Raw genomic sequence first — 18,050 nt, forward strand, 5'->3', positions numbered from 1 at the left:
CAAAGCCCTCAAGGAGGCCTCGGGCGGCAGAGACTGGCCTCGGAGTCCAGAACTGGCTCTGCAGGGTGAGGGTGGGGCGTAGGCCTGGGCCTAGAGCCCAGCTGCCTCACCCCCTACACCAGCCAATCTGGGGTTGGGGGGGGCGGCGAAGGGCGGCGGGGAGATTGGGCCCAGGGCCAGGGCACCACTGGGCAGGCAGTCCCTACGGGCACCTGGGCAGCAGGAAAGAGGCTCAGACCACAACGTACAAACACAGGCTATATTGGGGGAGGCTGGGTGGGGGCCAGGGCAGGTCAGTCCTCCTTCAGGCTCCCGAACACGGCGGCCGGCACACTCTGCTGCTCCAGCCGCACCTCTGGGGAAGGGGGGAGGCAGGGAGGACACGGTCACTCCAGGAGGGACGCTCCTGCCCCTGCGTTCCCCAAACTGCCCTGTCCAGCCGGCCCCTTACCGTTGGGCTCCAGGTCCATCTCGTCCTCGTCCTCGTCCTCGCCCAGCTCAATCTCCTCGGGGTTGGCCTGCTGGGCCAGCTCGGCCAGCTCTTCCCGGGAGGCGTCGCTCCTGGAGACAGGGAGAGATCAGGGAGGGGAGCCACACGGCTCGGCCTCCCCGGCCCCTCCCCTCTCGAAGAAGAGCCAGCTCACCCCCCCCACCCCCCACCCTTACCTCACGAACAGGATCTTGCTCTGGGCCCGTGGGGGCTGGTCCCGCTCGGCCTCAGCCGCCAGCTGCTCCGCCCGCTGTTCCAGCAGCTTCATGTCGTCCATGCCGCTCTGCCCGGGGGCCAGGTCAGACACTGGGAGGGGGAGCGTGGGGTCAGACAGCTTTGGTGGGTCCTGCCCTCCCCACAACCACACCAGCCCCCACCGCAGCCCACGGGCCCACCTCACTCTGGGTGCTGCTGGGGGCCCCAAGCTGAGGACGCAGCCCGCAGGGAGTTCCCAGGCTCCGGTGGGAAGGCGGAGGTGACCCCCAGAGCTCTCAGCTCAGAAGGTCCAGGCCGCGCAGGGGGCAGAGGCCGGGCTGATGGGGCCTGGCCAGGGAAAGGGGAAGCCGCGGCTGCTCACCAGTGCCCGTGGCACTGCCTGACACCTTGAGCATCTGCGAGGCCATGAAGTTGACCTGAGTGTTGTACGTGGCCTGCACGCTGCGGCGAATCCGCAGCATCTCCCGGATGGTGTCCTCGTTGCCATGCCGGACCTCGAAGTCCTTCCACGTCTGCCAGAAAGCCCCGGTGGTCTGTGGAGGGTGGGCGGCAGGTGTGTGAGCAGGCCGGCTTGGCTGCAGTGCCCCACTGCCCACCCGCCAGGCTCTCCCCCTACCCGGGGGTCACAGATCTGGGAGCAGAAGCTGTAGATGGCACGCGCCCGGTCGATCTCGCCAAGTCGGCACTCCATGTCCGCGAAGCGCAGGCACATCTCCCGGGCATGCTCGTCCGACAGCACCTGCCAGGCGCACAGGGGTGGGCGTCAGCAGGGTCCCCACGCCCAGGGCTGGCCTCCAGTGCCCCCAGCCACCCCCACGGGGCACCTCGATGGCCTTCTGGTAGATGCCGCGGGTATGGGTGACGCCGTAGATCTCGGCTGCGCGCTTGATGTAGATGTTGAACATGTCGTACTGCTGGGCGGGCTCCACGGCCCTGGTGGCACGCTCGTACACGGCCATGGCGTGCCGGGCCAGGCCCCACTCCTCCTCCAGCTGCGCGTACAGCAGGTAGAGCGCTGCGACGAGAGGACGGCGGGTCAGAGGCTGGAGCCCAGCCTGGGGCGCCCCGCCCAGCCCTGCCCGGCCCTGCCAGCCTACTCTTGGCATGTTTGGGAGGGCATCCGTCCAGCGCCTGTTCGAAGAGGTCCCGTGCGCGCTCCAGCTTTCGGCCCCCATAGCGGGCGATGAACTTGGTCAGGTAGGTGCTCCAGATGTCTGACACGTTGGGCCACTTGAACAGCGAGATGCCACGCTCGTACGCCTGCCCCAGGAGAGGAAGTCATGTGCCGGAAGGCGAGGGGAGCGCGCCTGCCACCTGGGCTGCCGGGAGCCTGCCCCCCATCTCCCTTGGGCTGAGCAAGGTGGCCTTTCCTAGCGCCCCCTCCTGACTATCGCGATGCCGTCGAAAAGGCCCGTACACCTCCCTCAACAAACTGCAAAGTCCCCAACAACGAGGCAGGACTAGGACTCACCAAGTCACCAGGAGGTACCATTATGGGCCGGGGAGCTGGGGGCGTGGGGGGGCCTCAGCTCTGCAGATACTGGAGCCCAGAGCCCCACACGGAGGCTCACACACCCAGGCCAAGGGGCAGGGCCCCTGTCACTCAGGCTGGGGGTGGCCCGTGCACTATGTACCACCTCCCCAGCTGTGTCCAGTCTCCCAAACCTGTCACGCAGCCAGGTGGGGTGTCCCTGAGTGCACACGCACAGACCTACAACCTGGGTCTGGGCTGTGGAGCAGGAACAGCCCCCACACACCCACACCAACCCCCGCCCCGTAAACACGGAAGCAGGACTTGGGGCCTCTGAAGGGGTGAACGGGGTCCCCCCAAATCCTGCCAAAGCCATACCCCCAGGACCTCAGAATGGAACTGTACTTAGAGATGAGGTGTTTAAAAAGGAAACGAGCATGAAGTCACTAGAGTGGGCCCTAATCCAAGAACTGGGGTCCTTATGAGGAGATGAAGTCACAGACACACACACAGTGACGACCATGGGAGGCCACGGGGAGAAGATGGCTGCCTGTGTGACAAGGACAGAGACCTCAGGCGAAACCAGCCCCGCCGACACCACAATCCAAGATTTCCAGCCTCTGGGACTAAGATGACACGTCTTGGTTATTTAAGTTCTCTGGTCTGTGATACCCCGTTAGGACAGCGAGAGAACACAACACAGTGCTCGAGGCTCTGAAGCGAACACGCTGTCATCTGGGACCCCCAGATCAGCCCCGCTCACCTTGAAGCTCTCCTCGAAGTACTTGTGCTCCTCGAGGAACATGGCGTAGTTGATGACGATCTGGGGCGTGGCGATGCGCAGGTCCAGGATGCGGTCATATACGGCCTTGGTGGACTGCGGGGCAGGAGCGGGTTGGAGCAAGTCCTGGGGCAGAGTCCGCAGCCCCGTGTCCCCCCTTCTTCCCCCTGCAACAGGCACTTGGCTACAAAGCTCACCTGGAAGGTGCCCAGGCTCTCCTCTAGGTCAGCGAGCATCGACCACACCTTCAGTGACTTGTACACACGGTTCTGCACAGGCTCTGAGCCGTCGAAGTACTCGGCACGGCGGGCGGGCAGCGCGGTGGCCTTCTGCAGGGAGCCAGCGGCGGATGCAGGGGCTTAGGAGCGTCCTGGGTCCGGCCATGCGGCCCCACACACCCCACGGCCCACCCCAAGCCCGGGCTTGTGTGTACCCGCAGCAGCCGCAAGGCCTGGTCGTAGTTCTCGTGCCGGAGCTCCAGCTCGCCACACTCGCACCACACGCTGGCCAGGTCGTCCACCTGCTTGAAGCTCACCTTGGTGGCCTTCTCCAAGATGATGCGGGCCTGCCAGGGCGCAGAGAGGACAGGCTGAGACCCTGCCCGCTCGCCCCCCCTCCCCCCACGAGGGTGCACATGGATATACTCGTGCAAATGTGACTGTGTCTGGGCCTCCTGCATCCTCTGGCCAAGGACGCATCCACACACGCATACACACACACACACACAAATGCACAAATGGCACAGCACTCACATCGTCCAGCTGCCCGTTGTCCTCGTAAAACTTGGCAAATGCGACCCACAGCGTGTGGGGCTTGCCCGTCGCCTTGAAAGGGTCCACCGTCTGCACAGCCTCCGTGTACGTGTTGATGATCTGGTGGGAGGGATTGAGTCAGGTGAGGCAGTCGGGGCCCCGGTGGGTGGGCGGGCGGGGGTCGCGCAGCCGAGGGGAGGGACCATCGCGCACCTCCCGGGGGCGGCCCTGATGCAGGGCCACGCGCTTGTGCCACTCGTGCACATGGTGCGGGTTCTGGCGCAGCAAGACGCTGTTGAGCAGCAGGGGGCGGCGGCCGATGAGCTGCTCGAAGCGGGCCAGCCGCAGCTCCAGGTCCACGTCATCTGGGCTCCGTGATGCGGGTCGGGGAGCATGAGTGAGGTCCTCAGCACACAGCCACCCCGCTCCCCAGACCCACCGCGTGCCCTGGGCTTGGCGGACTCAGCCCACTGGCCACCCCAGTCGGAGCCGTATACGTCATCCCGGTTACTCGCCAAGGTCCCACGTGCCCTGGCCACCTGGCCGGCCTCCCTCCCCCCCTCCCTGCTGGCCTCCGACGGCCCTGAGACACACCTCTCCCCTGCCCCAGCCGCTCAGGACCCTCGGGGCCCTCGGACCAACCAGCCCGGGCCTCCCCTTCTTGCAAGCCCAGGACGACTGCCGGCAGCTCACCGTCCTCCTCCCGCCCCAGTTCCGAGGCGGTCTCCATCTTGGCTGCGATCATGCTCTCTTCGAACTGTGCGTAGCTGTCAAACACCTGCGTGAAGTCGCGCACGGTCATCACGGTCCGGATGGCCTCCTCATACACATCTCGAGCCTGCGGGCATGGGAGGGTGGAAGGAAAGTGCTGGCAAGGGAGGCACAGGTGCCCACTCACATGAACACAGGGAAGCCAACAGCAAGGCCCTGGCAGTGGTCCCGAGCCGGGATCGCCCTGCTCTGTCAGGCTCTGAGCGGCGACGGCACAGCCATGATGAGCTGTCCCCTGCCCCCCACCCCGCCAGAGTGCTCTGGGGCCCCCACTCCTCCCCAGGAAACTGATGGTGATGCTCTCTTGTGCAAAGTGAATGACGCTCGAGGGAAACATGTGTAAGGTGCCCGATACCCAGTGAGACTCGTGAGGTGACCAACCGCCGTGCCCCAAGGTCCACGCCACAGGGACCCTGGCCTCGGCTCAGCCATGAAGGGCCCCGCTGTGGCTGTGGAGCACCCCTCATGCCAGCCCGGCCCCACTTCTGAAGCTCATGTTCTCCTCATCGCTCCTGCCCCCTCCCCCAGCTTGGGCCCCATCTCTCTACTAGCCCTGGCTGGTCATCCTACGGCCCCCGCCTGGCCACTGGCCCCAGAGCCTCCTGGCTGGTCTCCTGCCATGGGCCTCAGCCTGTGGCTGGCCAGTGGCTAAAATGCAGAGCTGGTCCTGCCTCTGTCCCACTCACGACGGGCCGGTGGCTCCCCTCCGCACGGTCCAGCCAGCCCCATCTTGGCCCGCAGAGCTCTCCCTTTCCTCGCCTTCGCCAGCCTCCCCTCTGCTCCAGCTCTACTCCCCTCTGCTCCTTCCTCCCCGAGGCCCCCAACAACCCCGGCCAGCCCCTCCAGGGACTTGTCAGAGGCCCAGGCACCCCCCGCACCCCGGGTGTGCCACCCCACTGACAAGCAAGCGGACAGGGACTCGGAAAGGAAGGCTAACTCTTTGGGAGTGACCCTCACGCCAGGCACCTGCGTGGCACCGGACTCCTCACAGGTGAGGGAGCAACTGTCACTCTCACTTTGCAAATGAGGACACCCAGGTTTGGTGGGTTCAAGGCCACCCAGCCAGAAAGGACTCAGGTCTGGCCAACCCCAAGGCAGGCGTGCATGCCAGCAGGACGTGCCCCATGTGCACAAACGGCGTGCCTGCGTGTTTGCTGCGCCCACACATGCCCGCCTGCGTCCCCTGAATGCCACGTGCTGGAGGGACCACCCCCTCCCCGCATCAGCCACCGGGCCCGCTCACCTTTTCGAAGTGGCCACTGCGGATGTAGTAGTCAGCCAGTGAGCACCAGAGCTTGCCCAGCTGGTCCGTGAAGCGGGTGAGGCCCCCGCGGATGATGGCGTCCACGTTGAGCGACTGCACCTTGTCCGGGTTCTGGGAGATGAGGTCACAAAGCTCGTGCCACAGCTGCAGCGCCAGGAGAAGAAGTCTCAGCTGGGTTCCCCACAGGAGCAAGCCCTCCTGCCCTGCCCCCATCACCCCACAGGCCCACCTGGTAGTTGGACTTGCCGGCCTTGGACACGAAGCGCTCGTCGTTGACCACAGTGGCCAGGCGCTGTGCGGCTTCGTCGAGCCGGTCACTGGACTTGAGGTACTCGATGTACTCCTCCGCGCTCTCGGGGCTGAGCTGCGCAGTGACCGGCCCCATCAGCAGTCGGGGGCCGAGGAGCCACACCACGACACCCCCTCCCCATCGGCGGCTCTGCGTCAGCCAGTCACCACTGTCCCGGTCAAGAGCCAGCCCTGCCAACCCTGCCTCAGCCACCCCTGTCCAACCCGGGTCCCACCAGTGAGGCCTCAGCCACACTGAATCCAAGTCTGGACTGGAATCAGTCTGGGCCCCACTGGTCCAAGGCCAGCCCCGAATGCTCCGGCTTCAACAGCAACGGAACAGCCTGCACCCTCCAGGCCTTGCTTTTTACCACAACCCACCCTACGTGGCCAGAGAGCACTGTGTTAAGAGTTACATGGTACATGATAGCTGCTAGAAGTTTAAGAAAGCCACACACCATCCTCACCCGGTTTCTACCTAGACACACTCCCATAGCCATTAATCTCGCATTCCCTGCCCTCCCGTGGTGGCCATTCTCCCGGTTTAGGTGGTCAGCTCAGGGGCATCTGTCTGCCCGGTGGGACCAAACACCTCCACGTGCAGAGACTGTCCCTGCCACCTGTCCCAGGACGTGTCTCGACACCGGACACACAGCAGTTAGTAGCAAATGTGTGGAAAATAAACAAACTGCTGACAAAATCTGTCTCAGGAAGCCTTCTCCCTACTTCCTGCCCCGTGACATCGTGCCAGGGGCTAGAGACCAGGGAACCAGTTCTGGGGGCCTCCTGACGCGGGGCAGTGGCCCTCCCGCCTACCTTGAGGAAGCGCCGATAGCCCCGCACGGCCGTCTCGGGCAGCGGGTGGGAGCGCAGGAAACGCAGGTACAGGGGCCAGATTCGGGAGTGCTGGGTGATGGGCAGGGCCCGGAGGGCACGGTCAAACGTGCGGCGCGTGTGCGTGACGCGGCCCTGGTCCATGAGGAACTGGCAGTAGTCCAGCCACAGACGGGGCATCTGGCGGCGCGGGGCAGAGGTGCGCGGTGAGCCCAGAACTCCCTCCTCCACGGCCAAGTCTAGCTCAAGGGCAAGTCTACCAAGGTGGCAGGACTCCGATCCCCCCACTCTGCCCACTGCTGGGGACCAGGGCCCCCAGTTCCCCCGCCCCGCCCCGCCCGGCCTCCGCCCTCTCCACCTTGTGCATGAACACGAAGGCCCTCTCGTGGCAGTTGTTGACGTCTTCATAGGCAGGGTCAGTGACACAGCGGTGCTTCACCTGCGCCCGGCGGGCCTTCAGGTATCGGTACCAGAGTTTGTAGCTGGGGAAGCAGACGGGGGCAGCCAATGACCGGTCAGCCTTACGGACTCCGCCCCCTCCACCCCTGCGCCCTGCCCCCCCACGAAGCAACTGCTGTGAGAAGGGACCTGAGGAAGGAGGACAAGTCCCTGCAACGGGGTGGGGGAGGGGAGATGTGCTGACCCGTGGGGGGATGGCTACTTAGTGCCAGAACGAGAGCCCCTGGGACCTCCGAGCCAGTTCCGTGAGGACAGGGCGGGGGTGGGGGCCACGGCGGGTCACACCTGCACGGCAGCAGCTTCAGCGCCCGCTCATACAGCTGGTTGAGCCGGGGCTTCGGGGCACCTTGTTTGAACTCAATGTAGCGGAGCCAGCACTTGACCGAGAACTGGTTCCGCATGATCTCCTCCTCATAGGGGAGATCCTCTTCTTCCTGCGGGAGCCAGGGAATGGGGAGGAGAGAGACCTGCCCTCAGAGCCTGCTCCCAGGTCCCCCCGCTCATCGGAGCCAGGTCACCAGACACCCAGATCCTAGGGCTCAGCTCCGCGTTTTACTCCTCGGAATCCCAGCGGCCCCCATCTGACCCAGTCATCAGACCCCTCAATTAGGGTTCGAGGTCAGGCTCAAGGCTGTCCCCCAGACACCACTCTTTTGGACTTCCGGATCGAGCCACCCACTCCCTGGCCCAGATCACCGGATTCCTTAGACTCCTGGGTCCAACGCCAGACCTCGCTCGGAGCTGGACACCAAGCCGTGACTCCGAACAACGTGTCTCTTCCCGAACACCAGGCCTCTGACATCTCGGGCTCCCACTAGCCAGAGCAGAGCTCAACTCTGCCCCAGAACTTGGATAAGTTGAACTATGAATAAGGAAACCTCACCTGGAGTGGAATGGGGAAGCCCTGAAGGGGGAACTCTCACGCCTACCATCTCTTTGTCAACTGCAGAAGCCCCACAGGAAGATTTTCTCCTTGCCTGGCAGCAGCCCAGAAACTGCCAGAACTCAGTCAATGAGAAGCCATCACCACCCCCGGAATATCACTTTCTTCTAAGAGACTTTCCTTCAAAGCAGCCCCTCTCAGCTGACTTTTTCTCTATAAAGTGACAGTCCTCTCCTTTGTTCTTCAGACTTGCCTTTGGTTTGACCAGAGCCTGCACACCCTTGTTTAAAATTCCTCTGCCAGGGGCGCCTGGGAGGCTCCGTGGACTAAAGCCTCTGCCTTCAGTTCAGGTCATGATCCCAGAGTCCTGGGATCAAGCCCCGCATTGGGCTCTCTGCTGAGCTGGGAGCCTGCGTCCCCCTCTCTCTCAGCCTGCCTCTCTGCCTACTTGTGATCTCAGTCTGTCAAATAAATAAATAAAATCTTTTTTTAAAAAAATTAAATAAATAAAGTAAAAAAATAAATAAAATTTCTCTGCCACTCTTAAATAAACCCATTTTGCTGGTAACATAACTATCGGTTTTATTTCCAGGCTCGACAAGGAGCTAAACCTTTACCTCCAGAGAGGTATGGACCGCAACCAAGCCTCACCAACACCAAACACCAAAACCCTGGGTAAGAGGGCAGGCCTCCATAGGGACACATCACAGATGCTGCGGATTCAGCTCCAAACAACCACAACACAGGGAGTATCACAACGCAGCAAGTGAATCTTCTGGTTTCCTAGTGCACGTAAAAGTTATACTCATGCTGTGCTGTAGTCTATTAAGCGTGCAATGGCATTATGTCTAAAAAATCACATCTTGGCGAAAAAATACTTTCTTGCTCAAAAAATGCTAACCCGAGCTTTCAGTGAGTTGAGATCTTTTTGCTGGTGGAGGGTCTCGCCTCCATGGGGACAGCTGCTGACTGATCAGGGTGGGGGCTGCTGAAGGCTGGGGTGGCTGTGGCAATTTCTTTAAAAAAAAAAGAGAGAGAGAGAGAAAGAGAGAGAGAGAGAATGGTTTACCACATCAGTTGAATCGTTCCCACATGAACAACTTTTCTGCAGTATGGGATTCAGCCTGACAGCGTTTTGCCCACAGCAGGACTTCCTTCCAAACTGCAATCAGTCCTCTCAAACTGCTGCTTTGTCAACTGAGTTTCTGTCACATGCTAAAAGCTCTGTTGTCGGGGCATCTCGGTGGGTCAGTGGGTGGGGCCTCTGCCTTCTGCTCAGGTCGTGATCTCAGCATCCTGGGATCGAGCCCTGGGATGGAGCCCCGAATCAGGCTCTCTGCTCAGCAGGGAGCCTGCTTCTCTCTCTCTCTCTGCCTGCCTTTCTGCCTACTTGTGATCTCTCTCCCCGTCAAATAATTTTTTTTTAAAAAATAACAAAAAAAAAGAATAAAAACTCTGTTGTCATTTCAACAATCTTCATGGCATCTTTGCTGGTAGATTCCATTTCAAGAAACCCCTTCTTTGCTCATCCATAAGAAGTAACGCACTCCTCCCCCATTCAAATTTTAACATGAGACCGCAGCAAGGCAGTCCTGTCGTCAGGCTCCTGACGTCTGGTTCTCTTGCTGTTTCCACCACATCTGCGGTTGCTTCCTCCCCTGAAGGCTGGAACCCCCCCAAGAGTCATCCGTGAGGGCTGGAGTCAACTTCTTCCAAAATCCTGTTCAGGTTGATACTTTGATCTCTTCTCATGCATCAGAATGCTCCTAATGGCATTTCAAATGGTGAAGCCTTTCCAGAAAGTTTTCAATTTGCTTTTCCCAGATCTATCAGAGTAATTGCCGTCTCTGGCAGCAATACCCCCATGAAACATGTTTCTTAAATAATAAGACTTGAAAACTGAAATTACCCTTTCGGTCCGTGCACTACAGAACAGATGTTACGTTAGCAGGCACGAAAACAACATTCACCTCGCACAGCCCTGTCAGAGCTCCTGGGTGATCAGGTACAGTTAGTGAGCAGTCATTTTTGGGAAGCAATCTTCACTTTCTGGGCCATAGATCTCAACATTGGGGCTCAAAATATTTGGTAAACAGTGTTGTAAACAGATATGCCATCATCCAAGCTTTGTTCCAATTACACAGCACCGAGTAGTTTTAGCTTAATTCTTAAGGGCCCGAGGATTTTTAGAACAGCAAACAAGCACCAGCTTCAGCTTAAAGTCATCAGCAGCATTAGCCTCTAACGACAGAGTCTGCCTGTCCTTTGAAGCGCTGAAGCCGGGCACTGACTTCTTCTCCTCTCTAGCTATTTAAGTTCTAAATGGCATCTTCTTCCTAGAGGAGACTTTTCCATTTATATTAAAAGTCTGCTTGGGGTGCCTGGGTGGCTCGGTTGGTTAGGCGCCTGACTCCTGATGTCAGCTCAGGTCTTGATCTCAGGGTTGTGAGAAAATAATAATAATAATAATAATAATAAATTTAAAAGTCTGTTTCACGTACTCACCTTCATTAATTATCTTAACTCTTTTTTTTAAAGACTTTATTTATTTGCGAGAGAGAGCATGCGCGTGCACGCACACACATGTGCACTCGCACACGAGCAGGGGCAGCAGCAGAGGGAGAAGGAGAAGCAGGCTCTCCGTGGAGCGGGAAGCTGGACACGGGGCTTGATCCCAGAACCCAGGGATCATGACCTGAGCTGAAGACCGACACTTAAACCAACTGAGCCACCCAGGCGCCCCTCAACTAGATCTTCTTCTTCTTCTTTTTTTTTTTTTTTTAAAGATTTGATTTATTTGAGAGACAGTGAGAGAAAGAGAGAGAGAGAGAGAGAGAGAGCAAGAGCAGGGGGAGGGAGAGGGAGAAGCAGACTCTTCACTGAGCATGGAGCCTGATGTGGGGCTCAATGCCAGGACCCTGGGATCATGAGCTGAACCTAAGGCAGACGCTTAACCAACTGAGCCACACAGGTGCCCCTAGATCATCATCTTCTTTTTTTAAAAAGATTTTATTTATTTATTTGACAGATTCAGAGAGATTACAATTAGGCAGGGAGACGGGCAGAGAGAGGGGCAGAGAGAGGGGGAAGTGGGCTCCCTGCGAAGCAGGCAGCCTGATTCGGGGCTCCATCCCAGGACCCTGGGATCATGACCTGAGCTGAAGGCAGAGGCGTAACCCACTGAGCCACCCAGGCGCCCCTCCCCTAGATCTTCTGATTAACTTGCTACAGATCCTACATTGGCATTCCCTGCTTCACTTCGCACTTCTGTTACGGAGATGGCTTCTTTCCTTAAACCTCATGAACCAACCTCTGTTAGCTTCAAACTTGTCTCCTGGAGCTCCCTCACCTCCCTCAGCCTTTGTAGAACCAAAGAGTTAGGCTTTGCTCTGAATTAGATATTGGATTAAGGGGATGTTGTGCCTGGTTTGATCTTCTACCCAGACCACTAAAACTTTCTCTGTAACAGCAATAAGGCTGTTTCACCTTTTTATCATTCATGTGTTTACTGGAGCAGCACTTCTAATTTTCTTCGAGAACTTTTCCTTTGCATTCACCACTTGGCTGTTTGGTGCAAGAGGCCTTGCTTTCAGCCTATCTCAGCTTCCAACATGCCTTCCTCATTAACCTTAATCATTTCTAGCTTTTGACTTCAAGTGAGAGACGTGACTCTTCCCTTCACTGGAACACTGAGAAGCTGCTGTAAGGTTATTAACTGGTCTAATTTCAATATTGTCACGTCTCAGGGAGTAGGGACAGAGACAGGCAACAGCCCATGGAGCAGTCGGAACACCTACATTTATTAACTTTCCCTTTTATTTGGTGTGGCTCCTGGTTCCCCAAAACAAAACTAATGGAAAAGTTTGAAATACTGTGAGAATTACCAAAACGTGACACAGAGACAAGAAGTTAGAAAATGCAAGCCTTCAAAAAAAGCAAAAAAGAAAAAGAGAGAGAGAGAAAGAAGAAAGAAAACAAAGATCTCCTGCAATAACTGTGAAGCACAATCAAAGGACATGTGTCAGTGCCCCAGATACCAAGTCTTGGACTCTTAAGGATCCCACTGGCCATCGCCTGACCAGCTCCACATCTGACTCCAGTTCTCCGAATCCAGACACCAATCCTTTATTCCAGAAACTACAAGGCTCAGGGCCAGACCCAGGCCGTTACTCAGGACACCAAAACTTTACCACAGAAACCAGAGCCCTGGCTTTAGGTCACTATCCTCTACTTCAGACACCAAGATCTCTATAAGATTTCACTCTGCGACCCACCCCTCTCCCCGCGCGCTCCCATTTCCACCGGAGGCCCGGGTCGCCTGGCCCTTAACTTCGACAGCAGCTCTTCACTCAGACCACCTGGACTCCGGCACCAGAACTTGGCTCCTGGCAGCCTGGCCCGCACGCCCTGCTCTCGGGTGGACAGAATTTGGCCGATACCCCCGGCGGCCAGACCCCGAACCTCTGAAGCATCCAAGCCCTGTGCTCTCACACGGGCCACCCCCGGCCCCGCCGCGGACTCACGAAAACGAGGTCCGGCCGCTCTGACCGGGAAAGACGCGCCATCAGCACCATCTTCCTGGCTCTCCAGCTACGGGCAGGAGTCGCGTTATAATGACGCCTCCTGCGGACGGCCCGCTCCCCGGGGCCAGACCTATTTCCTATTGGTTGAACCTTTACCGACCCCGCGGACCGCGTTTGTTGACTTTCGCTTAGAAGGCGCCGGCGACCGGAAGCAGAGTAGAGACGCCCGAAGATGACGTCATCACGAACCTCGTCTACCAATCAGCTTCAGTAATGAAGGCAACGAAGGCCCAATGAGCTGCAGTTTTGCTGGAGGGTTGACTTTGGGCGGAAGCGGCTTTGTAGCCTAGGAGAAGCGAGATGGGGGTGAAGCTGGAGGTGTTTCGGGTCAGTGAGCTTTGCCGCAGGTGGACAGTTGGACTCCCCCGGGCACTGAGGAGGAGGCTTTGGAGCGGGGGGGACTCCAGGAAAGAGGGCAATGTGGGGAGAGAGCTTCTGAGTTTTGAGAGGGATCTTTAAGTTTGGAAGCGCAGCGGAAGGGGAGGGCTGGTGGGCGGCGGGGCGTCCGAGAAGAGTGATGTGGAAAAGGGGCTCCAGGAAGGAAAGCTCCAGACCCTGCGGAAGCTCATGGGCTCTGGGTGGTTGTGCGTTTCTGATAGACCCCTGTGTTTAGGGGAATCGATTCCAAGTAATGAGGATTCCAGGGTCTGAAGATGCTCCAGGGATCTAACGGACGGGTGGGTAATGAGGTCTCACGAAGATGCTTTTGATTTTAGTACGGGATTTTGTACTCTGAGTCAGGGATCTTTCCGCGCTCGCGTGTGTACGTGTGTGTGTGTGTGTGTGTGTCTTGGAGGGGGCTTTGAGGTCTCCTAAATTATTATTACTAGAGGTCTAGGCTCTAAGGTGTGAGGCTTCTGTGCCCGTGGTGGGAGTTCTGAGGTTCTTGGGGACCCTGAGGACGCACTCCTGTCTCCGTGGGAGGATGGTCCTCCAGGCTCTGAGCAACCTGTGCATGTTGTGGAAGAGCTTTAATCCCTGGCTCTGTTCATTGACCTCCTGCCCTTCCAGATGACACTCTACCTCACCTTCCCTGTGGCTATGTTCTGGATCGCCAATCAGGCCGAATGGTTTGAAGACTATGTCATACAGCGTAAGGTGGGCACAGGGAGAGTATTCATGGGTTCGTTCCAGGGCTGGGGGAGAGAATGGGGCACCAACCTTCTGGGGACCAGTGTCTGCCTCCCACCAGCCAACCCTGCCCTGAGCGGGGGGGCTCCGGAGTCTCCTGGCTCATGCTTCCAGCTGCTATTTTGTCCCCACAGAGGGAGCTGTGGCCACCTGAGAGGGAAGACCAGGTAAGTAACATACTCTTCTTCCCCCTAAAGGGACAGAGGTGCCTGGATCCCTGTGGCCGTGATGGGTTTGAATGAAGATTTTGCTCTCAGTCCTGAGGAAAGAGAATTGGGAGCAGAGGGGTGTATAGTTTCTTTCTTGCCCTTTTCCTGAAAGGTGAAGCTAATCCCACTTGGACCCTCGCTGTAATTGGTGCAGGGCTTCCAGCATAGACGCTGAACTCTGAGGCTGTGGCCTGGGGGAGTAAGGAGGTGAAGGGAAGGGGGTCCAGGCCCCTGAGGTGTGTGTCCTCCTCCTCTCCCATTCCACCCCGCCTTCTCCACCCCCCAGCGCCGGGAGCTAGAAGAATTCAAAGAGAAGATACGGAAGCAGCGGGAGGAGAAGCTCCTTCGTGCTGCCCAGCAGAGCTCCTGAATCTTAGCCCGTCCACCCAAGAAAATACACATACACGGTTTCTTGTTTCTTGTGGAAGTGTTTTATTGTCTGTTTTCAGGGGCCAAGCAGGGCCCAGGATGGCTCAGGCCTTCATGGGGCTTGTGTCTGGGGTTGGGGGCTGCTGTTCCGACGGAAGCTGAGAGCAGTCGGGTCTTGAGGGGTGAGGAGGGGTTGGGGGCTGAGCGTCCCGGCTCGTTTCTGCACTCCGTCCTGTGGATGAAGAGGGGTCAGCCAGAGGGAGGGATCACGGGCAGTGCCAGCCGAAGCTGACCCAGACATCGGGAGACGGTGCCTGTGTGCCACCTCCTGCCGTTCGCCCCTGCCATCCCCCAGCTTCTACGTACATGAGTTACTCCTTTAGTTACCTCCTGAGTTACCACCTTTAGGGTGGTATTTGGGGTCTTGATCAGAACCCGGGGTACACGTGCATATGTGTGTCATAGACACACGCTAGTGTATGGAGGTGTGGGTCCCATATATAAACTCAGATGCCCTCTTCCTTGGAGGTGTCTTCCCAGGAAGGGGGGTCTGCTCATTCTGTCTTCCCTGAAACCCTGAGACAGGCAGGGGCTGTGAGTTCCAGCCACGGCTCTGACATTCACATGCCCCCGGCCCAACCTTGGGCCCCTCTCGGCCCTGTCTGGGCCTTTGTCCTCCCACCCGAAGTTGGGTATCCAATTGGCCAGGATCCTGTGCCTGGCATGGACCCAGGGTGGCACTTTTACTAGGCACTTACACCTAAGGGGCGAATCGGGGCTAGACATAAGGGTGAGGAAGGCTCCATTTACTTCTGGCTGGGGGTGGGAGGCAGGGTCAGAGCGCTCAGCCTAGCAGGTCTCTGCTCAGCCCCAGTGGCATGTCACCTACCTTGGGGCCTATGGGCTGGAAGCCAGGCAGGCTGCTGACTGTCACACGCTGGTCATCCATACGGCGGCCCTGGGTACTGGCCAGCATGTCCATGAGACTGTCCATCTCGGGTGCAGGGCCACTCTCTGCATTAAGCAGAGGCGTGCGGGGATGAACGTGTATACGCTGACTCCAGGGGACACAGCCAGAGCCCCCAACCTGCTCCTCCACCCCCACTCATTCTCTAGGAAGCGCGCTGGCCTCTCCCTCCCATCCCTTGCCCAGTGTTCCCATTTGCAGCTTGCTTTCTCAGACTCTTGCCCACAGGCCCCCCAGATGGCCAGTCTCCCTGGATCCCTATGCCCTGCCCCATTCATGCCCCCAAACATCACACCAGTCCCACCCTACCCCCTGCCCCCGTGCCCGTGCTCACGGCTCTCAGAAGTCGGACCCGGCCCTGCCTGCATCGAGCACCGCTGCTCCTCCATCCGGTCGCCCTGTACGTGGCTCAGCAGGTTGAAGAAGCCCTCCTGGTCTGGAGAGCCAGCCTGGGGGACAGACACACTCAGTCTAGCTGGCCTCTCAGCTGGGGAACCCCTCCCCTCCCCTCCCCTCCTCGGCGCTCACCATGGTCCCCGCCGATGTGCTGCTCTGCAGAGCCGCTCAGAATGAGACCTGAGCCTCCTTCCCAATCCCGGCCCCTGCCCCAGGGGCCCCGCCAGCAGGGCCACTCCACGTGGTGCTGCCTCCAGGGAGAGGCTACCGGTGCCAGCATCCTGACATCCTAAATTGGGGCCTGACTGCAGGGTGGCCTGGGGGCTGGGATGTGACCCAGGGAAACATACCAAGGGCTGCCCCCGAATCCCAGCATCCCCCACCTCCCAGGGGTTAACACGAAGAGCCCTGACCTCTGCCCTGGGGCTGGGCTAGGCCCTTGGACCCCCAGGCCCACCAGGGCTTCCTTGGGCAGCAACTGGGTCAGGGGTCCCAGGAGACTTGCTTGCTAATTAGGTGCCCTACAAACCAATTAGTCTTGTCATTCACAGGCCCTTGAGTTAGGGATGTGTGGGGTGGGATCTGCTTACTTTGACGCAGGGAGCCGAAGTCCCGTCCACCTTCTCTTCCTGGTCCGTCATCGTCCCCGCTCCCCTCCCCTGGGTCCCGTCCACTTCTCTGCTAACCTCTGTCCCGGCCCTGTGCCAGAGAAGGCTTTTTAAAAGACTGGGATGTGGACGGGGGGAGTGGATACCCAGCCCCAAATCCCTAGCTCATGCCCCATCTGCTCCCACCCAAGCTTAAGCCCCATAAAGATGATCCAGATAATTGTTTTTTGCAGCAGGACACAGTGCTGCTGTGGGGGTAGGAGACAGGGTGACCTGGGTTTGGGACCTTGTCCAGCAGGACTCACTGGGCCCCAAGAACTCTCAGTGGGGCTCAGCAGCAGGCCAGAGCATTGTCCCCCCACGATGGGGGGGGGGGGGGCTGGTTGGCCCAGCTGGGAGAGGTCAGGCCACCAGGGCAGCTCAGGCAGGGTCTGTAGCCCTCTAGTGGGAAGCAGAGTGAGATGGGTTCACCCTGCTGGTAGGGCTGTTGCCAACCGCAGGTGGTAGGGGAAGGAGGTGGACTTGAGGACTACTGAGGCACCACCAGGCTGTAGCTCCATCCCAGTCTCCCGGCCACTCCTCCCAGTCCCTGGGTCTGGTTGCCCACCACCGGCCCTAATACCAGAAGGTCTGGGATTCCCCCCCCCCCGCCTTTTTAAAGGTTTTATTTATTTTAGAGAGCAAGAGAGAGCATAAGCTGGGGGCAGGGGGAGTAGGGGCAGAAGGAGAAGCAGACTGAGCAGGGAGCCCAATGTGGGGCTCGATCCCAGGACCCCGGGATCATGACCTGAGCTGAAGGCAGACACTTAACCAGCTGAGCCACCCAGGTGTCCCAAAAATGTCTGGAATTTCCTGTTCTGCCACCAATGCCAGGTTGAGCTTTCTCCTGAGACCTGTCATCTCAGTACCTGGGGATGGCAGGCAAGGAGGAGAGTCCCTGCCCCCTCCCCCAAGCACCTATGGCCTCCTTTCAGTGGCCTGGGAGAGGGTGCCACTGGGAGGAACCCACGGGCACCCCATCCCCTACCCAAGATGCCTTTCTAGAAACCAGTTAAAACCTCTCCTCAGAGTAAATGGGCCGCACTGTCACCACACCTGCCTAAGCGTGAAGCTCGGTCCTCTTCCCCAGGCAACGGTTCCCCATCTGGGGCCCTGCCTGCACCCTGTCGGCAGCCCCAAGTCTTCGATGTCAACGGGATGCCCTGCTCTTCCGCAGATGTACTAGTTTACTGCTGCCTTAACAAAGTCACAAACCGGGGGGCTTAGAGCAACAGATGATTGTCGCACAGTTCTGGAGGCTGGAGCCAGAAGTTGGGGCGTTGGCGATACCATGCTCCTGAGACCCGTAGGGGAGGGTCCTTCCTTTCCTCTCCCTGGCTCCTCAGGGTTGCAGGCAGCCCTCGGTGCTCCTTGGCTGGTCGCTGCAGTATTTCAGCCTCTGGTTCTGATGTCATGTGACATTCCTCTGTGTTCCTGTCTCCACATGGCCGTCACAAGACAAGGAAACCAGTCGCGTTGTGTTAGAGGTTCATGCTACGATTCTTTTTCCAAATAAGGTCACCATCTCAGGTACCGAGC

General features: G+C 58.7%; 3 protein-coding genes across 5 annotated transcripts; 1 reads left to right on the plus strand and 2 right to left on the minus strand.

Moving 5' to 3' along the window:
* Window positions 1-245: 245 nt before the first annotated feature.
* XAB2 (XPA binding protein 2) lies at window positions 246-12,910 on the minus strand. Its single transcript, XM_047704085.1, has 19 exons — window positions 12,733-12,910; window positions 7,612-7,760; window positions 7,226-7,349; window positions 6,850-7,047; window positions 5,975-6,109; window positions 5,725-5,889; window positions 4,404-4,548; window positions 3,924-4,075; window positions 3,711-3,830; window positions 3,392-3,523; window positions 3,156-3,287; window positions 2,941-3,054; window positions 1,804-1,966; window positions 1,531-1,721; window positions 1,323-1,445; window positions 1,068-1,239; window positions 667-796; window positions 452-561; window positions 246-355 (listed from the first exon to the last, which is right to left on the minus strand). Exons 1-19 carry the CDS (start codon window positions 12,781-12,783, stop codon window positions 294-296), a joined length of 2,568 nt encoding a protein of 855 aa, XP_047560041.1. The 5' UTR covers window positions 12,784-12,910; the 3' UTR covers window positions 246-293.
* A 110-nt stretch (window positions 12,911-13,020) lies between these two features.
* On the plus strand, window positions 13,021-14,550 carry LOC125085633 (protein PET100 homolog, mitochondrial). Of its 2 annotated transcripts, XM_047704129.1 has the most exons (5): window positions 13,050-13,119; window positions 13,406-13,469; window positions 13,804-13,890; window positions 14,058-14,090; window positions 14,419-14,550. In XM_047704129.1, the coding sequence occupies exons 2-5, from the start codon at window positions 13,446-13,448 to the stop codon at window positions 14,500-14,502; spliced, it is 228 nt and encodes a 75-aa protein (XP_047560085.1). In that variant the 5' UTR covers window positions 13,050-13,119; window positions 13,406-13,445; the 3' UTR covers window positions 14,503-14,550. The 2 variants fall into 2 exon arrangements, with proteins under 2 accessions (XP_047560076.1, XP_047560085.1); XM_047704120.1 differs by lacking the exon at window positions 13,406-13,469 and having other exon boundaries at window positions 13,021-13,119.
* Window positions 14,532-16,545, minus strand: PCP2 (Purkinje cell protein 2). Of its 2 annotated transcripts, none has more exons than XM_047704097.1 (4): window positions 16,455-16,545; window positions 15,803-15,917; window positions 15,391-15,515; window positions 14,532-14,733 (listed from the first exon to the last, which is right to left on the minus strand). In XM_047704097.1, the coding sequence occupies exons 1-4, from the start codon at window positions 16,503-16,505 to the stop codon at window positions 14,614-14,616; spliced, it is 411 nt and encodes a 136-aa protein (XP_047560053.1). In that variant the 5' UTR covers window positions 16,506-16,545; the 3' UTR covers window positions 14,532-14,613. The 2 variants fall into 2 exon arrangements, with proteins under 2 accessions (XP_047560053.1, XP_047560064.1); XM_047704108.1 differs by lacking the exon at window positions 16,455-16,545 and adding an exon at window positions 15,997-16,073.
* Between the last annotated feature and the right edge of the window lie 1,505 nt (window positions 16,546-18,050).

The sequence above is a fragment of the Lutra lutra genome, chromosome 1, assembly GCF_902655055.1.
Source record: "Lutra lutra chromosome 1, mLutLut1.2, whole genome shotgun sequence".
NCBI lineage: Eukaryota > Metazoa > Chordata > Mammalia > Carnivora > Mustelidae > Lutra > Lutra lutra.